The sequence below is a fragment of the Chamaea fasciata genome, unplaced genomic scaffold, assembly GCF_029207755.1.
Source record: "Chamaea fasciata isolate MVZ Bird 193981 ecotype frontalis unplaced genomic scaffold, bChaFas1.0.hap1 SCAF_2, whole genome shotgun sequence".
In the NCBI taxonomy this organism is placed as follows: Eukaryota; Metazoa; Chordata; class Aves; order Passeriformes; family Sylviidae; genus Chamaea; species Chamaea fasciata.
The window spans coordinates 83,206,292-83,226,979 of record NW_027094087.1 but is presented as its reverse complement, the minus strand read 5'-3'; the positions used below and the strand labels follow the sequence as shown (position 1 = coordinate 83,226,979).

The 20,688-nt window shown below is 37.3% G+C and overlaps 1 protein-coding gene across 3 annotated transcripts in view; it reads right to left on the bottom strand.

The window, feature by feature from the left end:
• Positions 1-20,688, bottom strand: part of HERC2 (HECT and RLD domain containing E3 ubiquitin protein ligase 2) — a 103,093-nt gene that overhangs the window by 70,552 nt on the left and 11,853 nt on the right. For 2 of the 3 annotated variants that reach the window (XM_066176515.1, XM_066176516.1), the window contains exons 4-10: positions 13,497-13,634; positions 5,185-5,404; positions 3,353-3,453; positions 2,447-2,603; positions 1,556-1,666; positions 1,066-1,237; positions 347-520 (exon numbers count right to left, since the gene is read on the bottom strand). In XM_066176515.1, coding sequence (XP_066032612.1) covers positions 347-520; positions 1,066-1,237; positions 1,556-1,666; positions 2,447-2,603; positions 3,353-3,453; positions 5,185-5,404; positions 13,497-13,634 — 1,073 coding nt within the window. The remainder of the gene's footprint in view (positions 1-346; positions 521-1,065; positions 1,238-1,555; positions 1,667-2,446; positions 2,604-3,352; positions 3,454-5,184; positions 5,405-13,496; positions 13,635-20,688) is intronic. The other variant, XM_066176517.1, reaches the window with a different exon arrangement.

Sequence of the window (20,688 nt, the reverse complement as noted above, 5' to 3'; positions counted from 1 at the left end):
CTTTTTTCTTTCTTTTAATGTTTTAGTACGTCAGACCTTCAACTTCTATAAAGTCCGGTCTTGGGAGGTTACTCTGAGAAACACAAGGAACAGCTCGAAATATGGCAGAATTAGCCATAGTGTGGTAAGAAATAGTTCATAAACCAAAAAATTACACTCCAAACCTCACTGAAAAAGGGCCGATGTAGTAAGTTACCCAAATAAGACAAATTCCAGAACTCAAGGTTATAATGTGAAAATCAGAAAGGAATTTGAAGAATCTTAGGAGCTGTTCTCCTTGCATTCTGAAATTCAGTTATGCTTTTAGGGAAAACATCCTACTGTATTTGATACTGCAAACAATTACCTTATGAGATGTAGGAGAGCTACACTGTGGAGGCATACATGGGGTGGCAAGGCGGTCTAAATGGGCCATGATCACCACAGCTGTTTGTCTCAGATCAATCGCCAGCTCATTGTCCTGTGGCAAAGTCAAATACCTCAGAAAACTTTCATTTGGACTTAGAGGGTAAGTCAGGAGCTGGAAAAGAGAAAAGAGCAGTCAGTAAAACATTCAAGTTATATCTATGAGACTGCACACACAGATACACAATGAAGTTTAGACAAGATGACTATCTGCACAAGAGTAAGAGAAAATGAATTAACTCTGTACATCCTCTCTTTTACATTACAGAAAAAATTTCAAACATGAACATTGAAAAAATAATCAGACTGTGTACATAATAGAAAGTTACAAGCATAATAAAATTAATTATGTTTTATCAACCTCAGTAATACACTAAAAGTTATAGTTCAATTAATTTTAAACACAAAAACAATCCAAATATGCAGAAAAGTTCATCTAAGTTCATTATGACATCAGCATTAACTATGAAACACAATGCTTACCTCTAAACATGCTATGACATTCTTCCCCCTACCTCAAGAAACTCAATTGTTCACACATGACATCTTACATGGAAAACACCACCACCCATTTTGTTTGAATAATTTTGAGATTTTAGCTAGGCAAATGAAATTTGATTTCAACATGATGCCCCTTTCAAATAATCCAAGAATAAGTACCTGAATCTCTTCCTCAGTATTGGGCACGTCTTTATTACATATTATACTCTGAAATCTTTGTAGCAAAGGTAGAAGGGGTGCACTTGTTCCCTGTGCAGATCGCTCATTATCTGTTTCCCTTGTTCCGTTATCCCAAAGTTGAAGCAGCAACATAACTGCAGACAACATTTGGCTGAAAGAGGGAATCAACATTTTCTATTAATAAGCATTCCTAAAACCATTGGGTTAGGTTATCCATACAATTCAATCTCTACATTTTGAAGTTTAGCGAAATTGGATGTCAGGGCTTTCTGTTTTAACCAGATTATCAAAATATAAACAATGGATTTTGCAGTCTTGATAGTATTAGGTCTCAATCACCACTGTCGGAGTGAAAAGGTGCATAAGCTTTGAACCACGATTACTACATTAACCCAAATCCATGAAAACTGAAGACTGTCGGCCCATTCCAACAGTGATGGTTAAAAATCAGAGTGCTCGTGCTTCTCACCTTAGCGTACCCCTCTGCACTGCCAGTTCAAGCAATATGGCAAGTGCCAAGTGCTGGTCTTGCAAAGGAATGTTTCCTGGCCCCTTGGTACTGGGAGCTCCATGCACATCTCTATTTAAAAGTCAAACAGTATACATTAACTAATGAGAAATAATACACAATAGCTTAGCAAAAGCATTTACAGCCCCCCAAGAACCACTAAACTTACAGAAAAATATCAAAGGGGTGATAAAAGCAACTGAGAAGAAAAGCCCACACATTCCAGTCTGGATCAAGTTTTAGAGCAACAGCTAGGCTTTAAAAATGCCCCAAGCTTCACTATCTATCTACAGTTCTATTAAACATGTTAAGAACATGAAAAACATTTTTCACAGGTAAAATTCAAGTATGTTTTATGATAATCACCTTAAGGATGCAGTTCCAGTATTGAAAAGACATTTCTAGTAACTACTGAAAGAAGGTAACAATTTGAAGCCTACTTAACAGGGAAAAGCAGGGGACTGTTCCAAGTCCAACACGAGTATATTCTCCCTCATGCACAAAAAATCTGTATTATTTTACTATACTTGAAGGGCACAATTAAGATTGCATACATATAGTACTATCAAAGCATTCTTCTGTGGATATATTTACATTAGTAAAACACAATTCCTTTGGTAAGTCTTCCTGCAGTGATTCAGAATATTCCAATTCAGATTTTTCTTAAGCAGCTAAAATCATTAAATCATATTTAAAGAGCATCATTTAAATAGTTCATTTATTTTTTTCTTGCTTGTATAACAACAGAAAAGGAAGGAAATCTTACGAATTTTCTATAAATCACTATGTTTACATCACTACCTTCTGAGAGATGCAAGCTTGCCACTTAACAGCTCAAAAAAAGAAACTTACCCGGTCACAACAGACCTTAGGAATTTAGTAGCTCTTTCTACCACTTCCAGCCACACAGAAGATACAGTCCCTTCATCAAAGAGGGATGCCTCTGGTAGAGCTCGCAGTGCATCAAGTGATTCCTGTAACAATTCACTGCACAAGTCTGCATCTTCACCTAAGGAACACAGCATCAGCAGTTACATTCCTACTTTTACAGAAGTTAGAGAAATTGTTGTACGCAATATTTTGTGGAGCCTTCCTCCAACACAAGGTACCAGTTACTTCCTATAGACAAAGTTCACAATTTCCACATGAACATCTGACTGCAAGATTCTGAAGAAATTTTCACCAAAAAAAAAACAAAATTCAGAAAGGTGAAAACCCAAACCAGCTCATTTTACTAGGCACCCACTGAGAAAAGAGGAGAGCTAGGGCTGGCTGTAGTAAGGCCACACCTGCCATGTGACAAAATGGTGCAGACTGACACAGGCAGGTTTAGTGGCGCAGGTGACGATTCTGCCAACCTCTGCAATTTGACAATAGCTGACAAGTACATAAACTAAACAAAAGCTTCACACTCAAAGCTTTTTCTAAGCTGCTAGTCATGTAATAACATAGTGGCTTGACCTTGTCTGAAGAATAAATGTAACTTTTCTGAAATCTAGCTCTAAAAATACATGCTTTTCATGAAATCCCAACTTACCTTCCTCAGCATAAAATACCCCAGAAAAACCCAACATTGATACTGGCTTGGGTGATTTTGATCAGCAACAACACGGTTGGGCACAGTAACACATAAATGCAATTATGCAAATCTATCATTCATAAATTTATAGTTCTATGCCAATATTTAACACACACACTTCAATGAATCACCTGGCTTCAAATGAAATACATATGCAATATGCTCAAGAGGAGACATACCTGATCGCCAGGCTCTACGTAGAAAAGCAAACGCAAATGAAAGTGCTGCTCGGGATCCAACACGTGCAAGTCCTTCCACACCTTTGCCTACAGGTCTTGAGCTAAATAAAATTACGTATGAATAGTTTCAATAAATTTGTATTACAATAACCTATATGTATGTTACGATTATTTTGTATAACATATATTCAAAGATTTTATAATTTAGCCATATGCATGCATACACAACTACACAATTTTTATTTGTAAAGAACCATAGCTGTGCCTTGACAAACAAGGTGAACAACAACAAAATGTCGGCAACCAAAATTCAACCTCAACCACTTCAAAGAAACAACTCAATGTCCAATATCAAAAAGCTTCACAGAGAAAAATATAAACCAGACCAGCATAATGGACTGCCAAAAAAAATTGCCCATTGTTACTCCTAGTGAAATTACGACTCTTTACTTAAAATACACAAACATAAGGTACTTCACCCACTAATTATTTACTTGGGAAGTCTGTATTTTTAGTTAGTTTGGATTGCATAAGCTAAGCTTGTATACTTCTTAAAATTAACCTTTAATTATTGATAATTAATTCCACCCATTTTGTCATTACTTATCTTTCTATTCAAGTGTCAGTGGTAAAAATCTCTCTTTGCACTTTCTGTACTTGTGTGTGTAAGGAAGAGAAATAGCTTCAACTTTTGGTAATATCCACCATGGACTCACATTCATTTCTGTTAACTTCTCTTCTAACAGAGACAATCAAATTAATTTAAATAAGCTCCCTTCTGTAGTCAGCAGCAAGAGATTCCCTACCACTCCCAACACTGAATCACCAAGTCTATTTTGTTTGGTTGTGATATTACAAAGAAAGCGAACAGCTTAGGACTTTTTCAAGAAATTTTACTAGCATTTTTAACAAACTGATAACTTAGACATATCAGTGCTCTATTTAATCAGAGCTGAAAAAAAATTTCAAGGGAACAGCCTACTAAGAGAAAGATATCCTTGTCAGAACTCCAATTCCATAATAACTAGTTGTGATATCTGCTTACATTCTCCCTTCATATCTGAAGCTAGAGACAATCTAACAAAAATTTCCCTAGCCAAATTGCTTGTTCTGTCAGACAGCTACTGAACACTTTATTTAATGCCTTATCTGATAGATTTTTCTATTTTTAGGTCTAGATAGTTATCCAGACATGAAAAGTAATCAGATGATTCCTTACTCAGTTACTTCTCTTGAAATAGCTGCATATAAAATGCATAATTACATCATTTCTCACTCAAACTAAGGAAAACCATGTTCAGCTTTTTTTTGTATTTGTATTAAATAGTTGCATATAAAATGTACGATTGCATCACTTCTCACCCAAGCTAAGGTTCTATGTTCTGCTTTTATGTATTTGTATTTTTTAATTTATGTGAGCTGAGGAACTACTTAACTGAGCAACTATGGCCAAAAATACATTGTTTTTCAAATGATGTAATTTCCATTAGCACCATTTCTGAAACAGGCTTCTCCATACTTTCGAGCTCAGCAGAACATAAGAAATACTTCAATAAATGTATATTTATAGCTCAAAGTTTAATATCTACAACAATGTATTACAATAGAAACCTACTAGTACAAACAGATACTATAAGAAAGCACCAGGCAAGAAGGAGGACTGATTGAAGGTAACACCACTTAATAAGGTAAAGCCATCTTAAGAAGTAAGAAGTTTCTTTATAATTAATGTTTCACAAGGAGGAATAAATCAGATTAAGCTCTCACAGAAAGGCTGATAACCTTTTGATGGCTTTTCTAATGGATTAACTTGTTCATGCATGTGTTATTACCTTTTCTTATCCACAGCAGGCAGAGGAACACTACTGCTTTTCCACTTGACTTTGACGTTCTCCTGAAGAACTGCTCTGTTCAAAGCAATGAAATATCGTTCCAGGATAACCAGCCTCTGCTTTAGCCTCATAGCTGAGAGAGCTGTCGTTGCAGTTTGTGTGGCCAGAGTTTGCTGCTCCTTCACTAGCACATGAAGGCATTCCTTCAATTCATTCACGTCTGAGAATCAGAGAGAGGTATCATTTTATGGATATTCATCTTTGTTATATACAGTATCAAAAAAAATAAAGACAAATTGAAAACTGTAAACTGACCAGAAGTCTGAACCCAGTGAAACTCCCTGCTTCCATATTTAATGCACATGGTATGACATAAATACAATCATCCTTAACAGGTGTTTAGACAAATTTTATCATCAAAACTGGTTTTGTCTAAACATATCTAAACCTTCACATTTTATGTCTGAAATAAAAACATCACAGGAAATATTTATGCATTCCAAAAAAAACAAATTAGACAACAAATTCTTATCATCATCCAACCTTAGAGTCAGACTTAAGTGCACGCAAGTCCCTTGCAAGTCACCACAAGACTATGCTTTCATTTTGCACCCGATACACATTATCTTAAGTTTCTCAGAAGTTATAAAACTACTCTCAGAAGCTCCAGGATCACTGCCAACAGCTGCTATGCTTCTGAAACAAATAATGTCCGAAATTTAAGATGCTTTCAAGAGCTATTAGTAAAGATCTGATTTATGTACCAACACCAGAATATTAATTCTTCTTTCACTTCACCAGAGTAAGTACACAACAGCCCAAAGTCCTAGTAATCTAATAACAGATGGTAGCAAGCACATTGCAAAAGCAATGGTAAAAAAAACATTCTAAAACAAGAACTTGGAAACAATATTTTTATATACTCTGTAGCTTTAATTCCTAGGACAAATATCAACAAAGTACATTTCTAAAGGGCTTCTTTTCTGTCCCTTCATTAACAGTCTGATCACTGAGCCATCCCACTCCTCTTTGCACTGCATTACTATACTTGTCCCTAAGCCAACCACATTTGTTGCCTGGCAGCTACACAGAAGTATCTTTGTTTTAAATGACACCTGACTAAGGGGTATGAAAAAACCATATGTCTGCATACATGTAACAACAGCTTGTGAGAAGATGGACACACTTCAAAATAATTACAAAAAGCCAACCCCAAAACCATACAAAACCAACATATTTTTTGGAACAAGTGCTTCCAAACTATAGAAATTTAGACAGAATTATGGTAGTCTCTATGGTTAAAGGTTTTATCTAAGGAGGCACAGAACTACTTTTGCAACCACAGCTGTAAAAAGCATTTCAAAGTTTTGCCCCCCATCTTTGTGTACCCAGGAAAGAATTCAAGCAGCCCTCTCTGCCACTGGATCACATTGCATAGTCATTTATGGTTTGCTGTCAGCCATCCCCCCAGCCTGTTTTCAATATTGCTACTCATATTTCACCATTTCATAATGTGTTAGACTCCTTTCCCTAGGCAATTCATATCTTTCCACCTGACTATGAGTGACTTATTTTTTAACAAGAGAGAATAGATTAGAAAATATCCCTTGCAGTCTAGACCTCTCAGATGAAAGCGACAGCAGCAACTATCCATGCTGACTCAAACAACAAGAAATACGACAAAACCAACAAGAAATTTGACAAAAAGCCACATCATCCCTAATTTTAGCTCTACAAAATTTCCCAAAGAACTCTGTAGCACAAAGCAAAAACACAAGAAAAACCCCATCTCGCAGTGCGTACTTCAGAGTACCGCAACAGAACATTGACATCCCAGGTCCATGATCCCTTTAAGTAAACCATTCAAAGATATACAAATGACAATGGTTTTCCCCACTTCCTGAACACCAAAGTCCTATCAACCTCTAAATAACCACCAGGCTACAACACAGAAGTACAGAATGACCATGCTCTCTTCTTCACAAAGAGACTTTGCTTATCACTCTTTGACAAATAATTTCATCCTGCAGATTCATTTCCCAAATTATGGTCTCATATTGATACAAAAAGTAAAGAAATACTCAGTGATGAAAAAACAAGGCACTTAAACACTTATATTCGAGGAAGAAACTCTATGTTTAGTGCTACAGAAAACAAGCACTGGGTGATAGATTCAGCAGAGTCTGTCAGATAATACAGAGCTACAGCACTCATCCTTCATTCCTGCCTGGCAAGTTACCTAATTGTGAAAACCCTCAAAAATTGTTTCTTGAGACTTGAAGACTTAGATGAAAAAGCCCTTTGTTTCAAAACAACATACTTACAAAAAATGCATCATGGAGACTACTAGAAAGAAACACTTAAGACAAGCAGAAACCACCTACTCACCAATCCTCTAGCTATTACTTCAGAAGGAACTTTCTCTGAAAGTCTGCAACTGCATACCTTTCAAACCACTTTCAATTCAGCCACAATGACATCCAGGTGTTACATAAATTAAGAGAGATACATTTCCTGTCAGCAGAATTGTCTTGTTAAGGTTTAGGGCTTGGCATGTTTCAACCATCTCAGACCTAGGGGGACCTTAAGCAAGCTGGGGGAGAAATGATGTGCCTTCACAAGTAAAAACGGCTGCAATTTCAGGAAGGCTTTCTACCAAAATTAAATTATTCTGCTCATAAATATTTTATATAAACTTCCTTAGTATTTCAAGAATGCAAGACAAAGTTCATCTACAAAGTATAGTAAAGGCTGGAACAGGTAACAGTATCCTTACAACTCAGACATCTAAAAACTGAACCAAGGACTGTCTTGTTTTATTAAAAGTAACACTATTTTTAAATGAGATATATCTACACACTTCCTCACTTTAAATCTTCTCTTATTCCACAGGTAAATTTATCTTTACAAAAAAATTAGTTAATCTTTTGAAAGATTTAAATACATCTGGGAATCAACACAGTGAAACTCATTTCAATAAACCTTCAAATCTGAGCAACACTTGTTACTGATGAACTGAACAGTCTAATGAGAGAATAGCTTATTAATAGTAACGATTCAAATTTCATCTGAGAAGGTTACAGGGAACTCTTTAAACAAAACTGTTCATATGTCACTACACCAGCCCTTGATGCTAACCATCCTTTGCAAGGCTATGCTTTGCCAGTTATTCTGTGAAGGCTGGAGACACTTCATTTACCTAATCTGCACCTGCAACTGTAAGAGTTGGAGTCATACCACACCAGTTTAAATTCTCAAACCACCAGTAGTAGAATAGTTGTTAACTGGCAGCTACAGTCAGGTATGTTGCTGGCTGCAGTAGAGACAGGGAAGGGTTTTACCCTCTTCTGTTAAAATTTATCACATCTCTCCCTCCTCTTAGCAAAGAGCACAACTACACATCTTCACTTCAAAATTCCTCATGCCCAAAGTTCCCTGCATTAGAAGGAAAAACACTGGAATTGTTTAACCCAGTCCATTTGACAGAACAGCATTAAGAAATGGTGTTATTCCAATATTTGAGCAGAACGGGACAAAACAAACAGGTGAAGACAGCAGCTTCTTGAATCATCTCAGCCACAGCCAGAACACTAACCTGGCACAAACCTAAGGTAGGTAGCATGTCCAAAGGCAATTTGCTCCTGTTTTAGCAGCACAAAGAAATAAATTAACGTGCTTTTTTGTTCCTTAACACTCACTTCATTAGCTCTTTTAGGGAAAACTGCACACTTCTGACAGATAAATTAGGCACCTTAAAAGTGCCAATATCAAACTGAAACAAGGTTGACTCTCAAACTTTAGTAACAGCAAACATAGATGTTACAGTGTGGAGAGATTTCAGACTCGGAAACACATTTCAAGCAGAATCTGGCATGAATCTACTGTTATAATGAGTACACATTCCTGTCACCAGCAGAACTAATGTGCTCTAATTTCCTAGAGAATTTCATATTTTGTCTTCTCTTTCCTCTTCCACTACACACTATTTCCACTGGACAAAGAAGAGATAAAGGATGCAGCTGGCTTGGCTTAAAAGGCTTCTAATGACCCTTCAAACCTCTAGAAAGCGCAAATTGAAAAGTCAGAGGGAAGGACAAAAATGCCATCACATACACATAATTTCCTTCAGACATAAAACCAAAATAGGCTTTCAATGTTATTTCATACCAAGACAGAATATAATGCCTAAAGGGCATTTAGCTTTTAATTCTGCTCCCCTGTTCAAAAGATGAACAACATCAGACTTCACCTTATTAGTATTCAGCAGGAGAAATATTGATCAGCTGCATGTGCATTCAGAATGCCTCTCATTTTGTGGCTGGGTGCAGGATAGTGAAGGGTCTGGAGGGGAAACCTTATGAGAAGCAGCTGAGAACACTTGGTTTGTTCAGCCTGCAGGAGACTGAGGGGACACCTCTTCAACATCTTTCTGAGGGGAAGTGGAGGGGCAAGTACCCATCCTCCACTCTTGCAACCAGTGACAGGACTCAAGGATATGGCATAAAGCTGAGACAGGGCAGGTTTAGGTTGGATATAAGGAAAATGTTGCTCACCCAGAGGGTGGCTCGGCACTGAACAGGCTCCCCAGGGCAGTGGTCACAGCACCAGCCTGACAGAGTTCAAGAAACACTTGAACAATGCTCTCAGGCACATGGTGTGACCCCTGGGGCTGCCCTGAGCAAAGCTGGACTCGATGATCCTCAAGGGTCTCTTCCAACTCAGCATATTCTACGGTTCCATAATTTTGAAAGTTTTAGATCATCAGCACCTCAACTTGTTTAATTTGATGTTCTAACACTCATGCACGGAACAAAACAGCAAGAATTTAAATTCTTGTCTGTGTGTTAAACCACACACTAACACATACGCTCCTTAAGAGCACCAACAGCAAAAAACCAGATATTTGGAGCTGGACAAGTGGTTTCAAGCTGAGGTAGAGGGCACAGGATGAGATGATGATGCAAAGGCAAAATGTAAAAGAAAATATACAGGGATGAAGGAGTTCTGAGAAATGTAAAACAGGGAGGTCAAATTTCATCCTTTGACTCAGCACTTCTAAATCCAAACTTGGAAGTATGAATCAAAAATATCTCAATGAAGAAGGCTAAAAGAAGGGTATTTTCAGCGTCATGACTACTTTTTAATTACTTCTGTACACAGTGTAAATTTAGATTTCAACATGTAACTGAAAGTCTCTTAAAGGATGGAAGTTTTGCCTATCTCCTCTCACAACACAAATGCAGGAATACAAGTGTACTTAGATAAAAACAAGTATCTCAACAAGACCACTGAAGTCACATGATTAATTTTAACCTCGCTTCTTCAGTAGTGGCAAAAAAGCATTTCTTGTTGGAATCTTGGTGATATATTGTACTAACAATATCAGAAAAATAAGATGCACCACTGTCTGTAAAAATTTTGATTCAATATAGCCAACCTCAAGCATATTATGACTAAGAAAAAGAAGCCCAAGAAGATGAAATATTGCTCTGTTTTCTGTGGGCTTTGAACAACCACTTCAAAGGGTTTCCTCTTTTTTTCCCCCCATACCTAGGGCTGAACACCTAGACCTCAGATAATTTAAAATGTTAAAACCTAGGTATCTTCAGAAAAGAAAACTGATGAAGGTAGTAAACCAGAAATTTTAGGAAAAATCAGAGGAATAACTCTATGAATGTACTCAATCTGGTATGAATACAATAGGCAGAAGATATTTTAAGGGAGCATTCATGTAAAAAATGAATAGTTTAACAGTGGTATCACAAAAGAGCTGATCACAAAATGGAAGAACACTAAGATGCCAAAGAGAAAGAAAAAAAACCATCTTTAAGTCAAATAATGACTTACACGCATGTATTTATTATTATCTTATGTATTCTTACAGTACTTGGAACAGTTAAGACCATGACAAAAAAAAAAAAAAGAAAAAAAAAGAAAAAAACCCTGTGATGTCTTTGCCCTATTCTGACAGCACAGTGATATCAGCATAAATGAGACCTGCAGAAAGCATTTTGTTTCTCTGAACTTGTGCCAGGATGACAGAACAAGCACGGAGTTGAGGGGCACATGAAGTACTGTTTCTCAACACATTTAATGAGCAGGTTTTTCTCTGTGCTCTCACAATCTCTTAGCCCTCATGGGGGAGGGGTGTCACAAGGCCCACTGACCTAGATTAGTTCAAGTTCAACACCAAGATCCTTCACACTTGGCAAAATAAGATTGTATTACAGCACTTCTAAAACATACAGTGTCTAATATCTAGTTACTATTTTCATAATGTAAAGCTGTAAATCATTAAACTCAGTAGAAATACTTCAGTGTATTGACCTGAAACACTGCCTTTAAATGCCTCTTCAGTTCCTTTTGCAACATAACTTCCAATCTCCATTTCCAAATTATACCTTACTTGTTAAGGAATATAAACCATAAATGAAGATATAGTAAGTCTTTAATTCATACTTGATCAGCAATGCTATATTTAAGAAACAATTCTCCTTTTAAAAAGTTCCTTCCTGGTTTTGACAAGGAAAATTTTAAAAGTATTTTTTGAAGGATAACAGAAGAAACGCATAAAACAGTTCTCATTTTATGAAACATTAACAGAAAGTATCATAATGGAAGTGATGCTATATTGTTTTTCAAAATTAATTACCAAGCTACAAAACTTAGGATGACTCAAAAGGTAGCTGTTAAGCTATATTTCTGGCAAACACTAAACAAAAATTAACAAGGGAACCTACAGTCATGAACAAAAGCCACACTTGCAGTTTACTTATACAATAAATATATTTATTGCATAAATAAACCACAAGTGTGTTCATAGTACCGCTTAAGGATTTTTGATACAAACTTCAAGCACAAATGGTAACAGAGAACAAGGAATAAATATTTATTTCTGATAACTTATAAATTGATTTCTAGATTAAGAATCCATATATGCAGCAATAAACCATACTATATATAAGGACTAAAAGTAACTACAAGACAAAGATATTTCTTTCTGAAAACTCCAAAAACACATCCATCCTTTTTATTCTGAAAAACCATTTTTTCAATTTTTAAAAGATAATTGAAAGGTGAGCTTAAAGGCCAAGTCTTGTCCTAAACACTTTGATCAGCTGGAAGAAATTTGGTAAGATTTTTAACACTCAGATTAACATTCTGTAAAATAGTTTCATTTTACTTTTCAGCAACACACATTTAATAAGAATATGGGACATAAATAATGTGACCTTCAGCTCACATCTCTCCAACACATTCAATTCTCTCTCCATCTTCCACTGTAGTGGCAATTCTTATCATTCCTGATATACTGCAAGATTCTGTCCCACTACTAGAGTGACAGCAAATCCATCTGTCCTCCTGTCCTTAAGGAAAGGGAGCAAGCAGGCTGGCACACAGCAGAGGACAGCAGACTGGCAGCTGACCTGTGGCTCAACAGAAACAAGTATCTCCCCTAGCAAACACAGCTACACAGATGCAGATTCTGGCACCGAAGAGATAGTACTTTTCTCAGGGATCTTCAAGTGCTTCTGGGTAAGGGGAAAGGACAAGTGGCACAACAGATGTCTCTGAAGTTTGTACATGCCAACATCTGAATCAGGCAACATCATGTACCAGGAACTGTAAAATAAACTACTGAACTGAGGCTTCTTCTGATCTGCTATTTTTAAACATGGACAATTTTAGACAATGAACTGCTGCTCTACAGTAACAACCAGCCAGGAACTTCAACTGGCTTCAGTATCAAAAGAAGTATTTTATAGACCCCTACACGAAGATGTGAACACACAAACTGCTTTACCACTGTCACCACCTGCAATTTGCAATTACTGTCAGCAAAGGTCAGGACAAACAGTTTACTGAACTAACCATTTCAACCTTCCTCCTGTGATTCACACAAACCTATCTACCAGACCATGAAACCAAAGAGAAAAATCATCTATTAAACCATCATTGCCTACAGAAAATTCAGGCTTCAGAAACTAAGCCATTTCTTTATAATGTCTGCAACTGAAAAGAAATATTCTAAAGACACCGGAACTTTTCACTGGATAACTTCACTTATTCCAAGTCAGTCTATCATTCCTTCAAGCAGCCTGAAAGGGGCAAATTGACTCTTCAAGTCAAGAGTCTAATTAAACCTGAAATTAATTACAGCAAATGTTTCATTTCAATCACAGTTAACACTTATGCAACTCATTTCAATAACGTAACAGATGCATAGGTCAGCAAGTACATTTGATACAAATACTTCCTGATGCTATAAAAGTACACAATGTCAGTGATAATGACCAAAACAGCTGTAATACCTGGTTGTTTACCCCACACCCAACTCTCAACAATCGATTTGGCCCGGTAAGTGGGCAGTGGAGTCTCTTCTTCTTCTTTCTTTTCTTTGTCGTTTTGCTCTTCTTTCTTTGATGCAGTTTGGCAATCAGTGCTATCATCTAAAGAAAACAAAAGGGAGGGAAAAGAAAAGACCAGATAAGCTACCTTCAATTCAGGCTGGAATTCAGGTCTAGATTAGAAATGTAAAGGTGAAATCCCCAGCCCACAAGCTTACAGATATATTGTCTATCATTAAGAGAACACAGTGTGGGGGAAGTAGTATTTTACCATGTTAACTGTCACAGGTGCTGGGTCTCATATTACATTTTGTAAGACAGTGACCTTACAATCCAGAAATCAACTCTGTAACCTCCTCAGGATGATGAACATTTAATACAGATACCATCATGTAAGAATTGCAAAAGGATTTGCGATACACAGTAATGCAAAGGAGGCACTTGAAGTCAGACTGTGCTCCCAACTATCCATATTGCTGTAGTATTTACTTGGTTTTATATTTCACTTCCAACAGAATGTAAAAAAAAAGCAATAGCCTTAATTGCAAAATCAAGTAGAGCTATATATTGTCATTTACACTAATTTTATGCATCAGTATATCAACATCTGTAAAACATCTAGCATCTAAGTAAATACTAGCAAGTAATGAAAATAATACCATTTTCTGCCCAAGCAACGAAACAGCATGCGCAATCCATTTGAGACTACTTTCACAAAGCCAGAACACAGACATTAGTCACTTATCTCTGTAATTAAAGGCTGCCTGAAAGTCTCAATTTTCTAAACACAGGAGAACTAGACAGCTGGAAGTTTCTCTTTATTTATATTGGGACTATGGATTTCCATATCCATACCTCCAGTCAGATCAATGCATAAAGTTGCCTTGCAGTTGAGGGACACCTGGCCAACTACTTTCCTCACCCTGACCTTCTTTTCAAACCATACCACTCAAAATTTCTCAAGTTCTGCATTTGAAATTTGTCCATGAAGAGTTCAGTTCCAGTCTTTTTTAGCTGGCTCCTAGAACTGACCAATCCTTCATTCCTATCTGCCAATCTAGTCCAGAGACTCCCCTCCCTAAATGTCCCAGTCACAACATGACAGATAAGGTCTAGTATTTTCTCTTTTTTCCTCTCTTACCCCACATACTCCACCAAAAAACCATTTGTACCAGCATAAATCAGAAGAAAATAATAAGCAAGAAGTTTACATCAGTAGCCAGACACAGAACATCTGGCTGCAGCCTGGCTCACTCATAGAGTGAGATCAAAGGCTCTCATGGCCTCAGAATGTACAAAACACACCTATCACAATGTACAAAAACATTCAACTATTCTTTCCATCTGGCCTAACAGAAAATTAATGCTTCATCTTGTTGGAACTGGATCTGTGATTGCCTCTTTGTTAAGTTCTAACTGGCAACACTTCCCAAAATAAAGCTTTTTTGGGGAGCCTTAATTACACGAATTTTAAATGTAATCACTGTTTCCTAACCTATAATTGACACTAGTGCTCAGGAGGTGTTAGGATGAAAACTAAAGGGCAGGAAAAAAAAAGGAAAGGAGGCATAACTGCAGTATTGATGATGAAGCTGAGATTGTGGGCCAAGGAAGAGATAGCAACGTCACATGAGAACAGGAAAATGAAATTTGGATATATCTCTTGCAAGTGGCAAACAGAGAACCTGACTGTGTCCCTCAAACACTGAGGAACAGCCTGTGAGTCACCAGTTTGGTAACAATTCCAAAATGCAATTCAATCCAGCTGTTTCGTTTCAAAGGCACAAGCAAATAACACTGAAAATACAGAACCCAGTACAGACCAAGGACCCTGTTCAGCCCCAGTGGTCCAGAATATTTCCACAGTAACACCACAATCTCACTGTTTCTCCACTCACCCACATGTCTAGAGACACACTTTGCAGGGTCTGGAATATTAGTTGTTGGGTAGAAGGGTGCTGTGCCAAGAAACTGTTTTGCAGGCAGCTGTGGGAGAACTTGGGACGCTTTTTAACAGATCCTTGGCAAAGGATGACAACAACCAAGGGCTACAAACTTCGTCATTTTATCAAACTCCTCGCTGCAAACAGAGAAGACCCCAGTCCAGGTGGGAACTCAAGCTTTGTATGGAATAAAAACAACCCTGGCATGTAAATCCAGAGGAGGACTTTTTTTAATTGTCTGTATGAACCAAAAAGAGGAGCAATGAGAGAAAAAGTGGGAAGGAAATGAGCTAAAAATCACGTCAAAAGACCATGACAAATTGTTCCACAAAGACAGTTTACTAAACTCGCAAAAAATCAACTTGCCACATAACAGACAAAGCTGGTATCAGTCTAGATTGAAAGCAGCAACATAGATGTCAGAAGTTCTGTTATGCTTCGTGAAAGATTTTTAAACAAGAAGACCCAAAGATTTTCCAGAAAGAGGGGCAGGGAGGAGAAATATCTTGAGCGAAGCCAGAACAGACCAAAGTAACAAGTAGTAAGACAGTTTTCAAAACAATGTATGCAAAAAAACAGCAAGTGCAGTGTGTCAGCATGATTTAACCTAATTTTGTGAATATTGCAGTGGGGGAAACAAATGCATAACACCTCCCTGAAAGAGCTTTCTCTTTATTGTGTTTCAGTTTACAGCCTTAGACCTGTACACTGAGGCAGGTATATACAGCCAGCAGCCAAAACTAAGCAACTGAAGTAACCATTCTCAACTAGAAATTAGCTCCCAAATCAAAGCACAGCAGCTCACCATGTGTGCACTATCTTGCACAGCCACAGCCTAATCTGGTATAAACAGAGGACAAAAAGGAAGCACTAAAAATGGAACTTAGATTTCATAATCAATGAAGAAAAAACCTGACACTGCATAGTCGCCTCCGCCACCTGTTGTCTTACGCTGCTCTGAAATGCCAATGAACTGATGTAATTGGGAATCCCTCCACAGAGAAAGCTTGCAACAGTTTCCCTACAGATGTTGCCACTGACAGGGAAAAAGTCACACAGTGTGCTTTAGACAAGGGCTGTATCTTGTAACCACCCGAAACCAGTACTTGGTAGTCCCAGATCTAGGAAATATTTCGGCTGCAACATGTTTTCTGTCAAAAATCCTTCATTTTTTACACACACACACACACATACATACCTACATACACAAAATTGATAGTAATTTGTGAGGGAAAGATACATGCCTTACTACATGTAAACTGTATTTATACAACCTTCTAGGTTAGATGGTAAGAGTCTGATTTCCTAACCCTAATCAAAAATAAAGTCTATTTTCTTCCCTGGTATACTATGTTTTTAAAAAGTATTAAATTATTTTTTGAATATACAGTAGAGCATTACACACTCCTGAAGTCAAACTGTCCAGAGTGACTACAGACTTCCCCATCCTGCAGAGAGAATGATAGTCCACAGCTGAGCACCCAACTCTTGAGCCACTGGGTACAGCCCACAGCTGGGTCAGGGGAAGCAGAAAAGTTCCACTTCTCACTTTTAACAAGTTCTCCCTTACACAGCAAAGGAGGCTCAAAGCAGGAGCCAGCCTACATCCCTACAAACTACTACAGTTTGATTTATAATGTGGTCTGAACAGCAACCACCATAACCAACTCCCACATACTGTTATTCTTGTCATAAATATTTTGTTTCTGCCAGCCTCCCTGGAATTGCTTGTGGCATTTGGACTTCAATTAACCTGCTTGCAGGTGCAACACTAAATGAGGTTTGTATATACAGAGGCACCAGGCGGAGAAAGGTCCAACTTTCAGGAAAAGGGGGAACAGAAGAGGAAGCCCACACTGTTTACCAAAGGCAGGACAGAGGTAAGAAGCTGATGGTTTCGTATTTTTCTCCTGGAACTTAAAACAGCTAAATGAAACAGAATTTTCCACCTACGAAGTTTGAGAAATCAAAAATAAATAAGAAATAGCAACCCACAAATGAGACCCGTGTGTGTTAAGGAGACTGCTATGTCTTAAAACTTAACAGTAACAGTTCTCTAACTTGAAAATTCAGTAAGAATACTATTATTTAATACTTTTTATTCTTTTGAGACCATATCTTCCCATATATGAGGTATTAATCTAATCCAAATTTCCTGAGGGCAGCCTGATTGTCTTTGAAACACATGCATTGCTACAACAGCACCTGTATTTGGACATCACTACTGTCACAGCTGTGTCCTCAAATGATACTTGGAAACATACAAACACATTCTGTTGAGCACATTTATCAAACATGCTTTTCTTAAAGTGCCATGAATTCAAAACAAAGACCTTATTTCTAACTGAACCTACTTGCCAACAGGAGAAAAATAATGCACTACTTCTATATTCTTCCTAGAGAGAAAAGGAATGTTTTTAGCTATCAACAGCATGTTCTTTCAGTCTACTGCCACTGCTAATACCCACTGACAGAATGAAGTGCCTCTTCTGAACAGTCTAGTCAGCATCAACAGAGAGCTGCACCAGTAGGAAAGAAGTAAGACTTATAGTAGATGGGCTTAAATCAAAACTTCTTTAAAAGGACTGAATAAAAGGGACTACATAGAGCAACCTTTCCTGTTCATCTCCAGGTTAGGCAATTTAGCTGCATACTCTGAATACTGACATTAATCTATATTGCTTTCCATATAAAACCATTGGGTTTTATATAAATCTCATTACTTGTATGTACTTTTCCCTCTGCTTTTGAATCATATTTGTAGATCATTTATGCAAAAAAGTAAGTACCAACTAAACAGATGGAAATACTTTTGATTTGAATTTTATGAAACTCAATTTGAGCTACAGGTTCAGAGGTGCAAACTGAGCTTCAATTTTTCTGGTTCCATGATTTACTACTGCCTAACAGAATCAGACATACAACCTGATTTGGCAGTGACCAAAAATAGCCTTGATTAGCCTTTTTTTTTCCTCAAAACTCAAGCCTGGTAAGTAAGATAGTTGTATTTTAGAATCCTGTAGGCCAACATAATATCATTTATGAAGGCTAACTTCACTGAAACACAGTTCATACATTAATCCTAAAAGTTAAGAGCCTGAAAAAGCTGTCATTTAAATTTCTCAACTACTGAAGCGTTTCAAGAAATACGTAGAAGAACATACACCCTCCAGCTGTGGAAAGGAACAGGTGTGATCTGTGCTATGTAATACCTACACTTAACTCCTCCAGAAGCAAAGACAAGTGGAAGGTGGTGTTTTAGTTTTTACTTTTGTTACTCACCATCCAATTCCATCTTAACTGGCACTAAAATAAACCAAATTAATTTTCCCACGACTATTTTGCTCATTACAGTAACTGGTAAGTGATCTCCCTGGCTTTATCTCAACTATCCCAAGCTTTCCTATTTTATTTTCTCCCTCTGTCCTGTCGAGGAGGGGCAGCAAGCAAGGAACTGGAAGGGTGGGCACCCACCACAATACAGTACTGGAAAAAACAAGCTGTAGTCTGCCTTCACTACCACCACACTGTGCATATGAGAAAACTTTCAAAAGCCTCATCACAGCATGGACATTTTAGAGTAACATAAAAGCCTTACGCCTACAGTAAAGCATCAGAAAATCTGTATTTTTAAATAACAGTGTTCTACAGTCTTTAACACTTTACACTTTAAATCTTCATTTTCTGAACCTTCTAAGACATACATACAACCAGCATTAAAAAAAAAATTCTCATCATTGCTCAGAATAAGTGCCCTAAGCGTGGACAAACATGAAGTCACAGATGACTGACTTAGCACTTCAGGATTTTTACTTTATACTGCTGTCTATATTTTGCAACAGAAGTGAAAGATTGCATTTTCCTAGCTGATATTTCAAGGATTATCCTGAAAACTAAAAACAATTATACTATGACATCTTTCTATAAGTTTTCTCAGAACTACTAAAAGCACTACAGCACCGTAACTAACTAAAAATCTCAATTCTCTGCAGCTACTTAGCTGTAAAGATATTGGAAGAACACTTTTCTGTCAAAGACTAGTACAGGTACAACTCTAAAAACAATATGTAAGTATCTGGCACAAAAAAGATCAATTCATCAATTTCATTTGCAAAACAGGTATCTACTTTATTATCCCCTGCAGTATTACAGATGTTTGTTACCCTTCTTCAACATGAAAGCACAAGTGTGTTGAATGGTTACACCATGACAACCACACCACCTCTGTCATGAGCAGTCAGTGAATGGGAAAGCATTTCCTAGAATTCCCTTAGGAGGCAATCCTTCCCTTTATTGCATCAACTTTACAATGCCTTTTACTAATATACATGGAACTAGCCAACCCAAATATTACACTACCCCCACTCATTTCATGAGCAGCTTTGTAGTAGCCTTTCTGATAAGATCAGCTGTATTTTCACCCAGTGTCAATAATAATATTCCAAAGGGCCAGAAGCATAGGGATGACAAAAGTTTTCTAACTCTGTAACAGTTAGGAGCATAACCTGATTCTTTGCTACAGCATGCAGCCACCAATAACCTACAAAGCTTATGCTCTTGTTAAGTAAATGTATAATTCATTCTTCTCTCATAAATTTTTTATTGTATCTTACTTCCTGTAGAAATTACCTCCTTTAGTCAAAAACATATCCATTCCTCCTATTTTTAAAGGAGGCATACTATAGAGCTAGGAAAAAATTGTCTACATGAGTAACTGAGCATTATTGGTTTGAAATAGCATGTCTATCACACAGTAATACACTGTGAATCACACAGTTCAGGAAATTAAATAGATACCAAAATACTAGTTCACTGTTACCAACAGCAGTATTTCTATCCATCTCCTCATTTATCTGGGAATCTTACAAATTACTGACAAAACTTATCTGACCATTTGGTGAGTCCCTTTCAGCCAGATCAGGAAACAAATATTTCCCTTTTCGACTAGTTTAATTTTCTGTTCAGTAAGGAGTCAAAGGAGCACCACTTTTGCGGTGAAGGTGAAAAAAAGGCCAAGAGCAGAATCACTCCATTCCAGCATTGTCCATCACAAAACAAAATCAACCCCCACCAAAGTAATCTCTCTAAACAAATGTATTACTCAGCCATTTGCAGTATTTGCAGTGTTAGAACTGCTCTCAAGTACACTGGAAAACAAAAAACAAAAAACCAAAAAAAAAAAGCACTAGACTCTCAGGCAGACTGGGGACAGT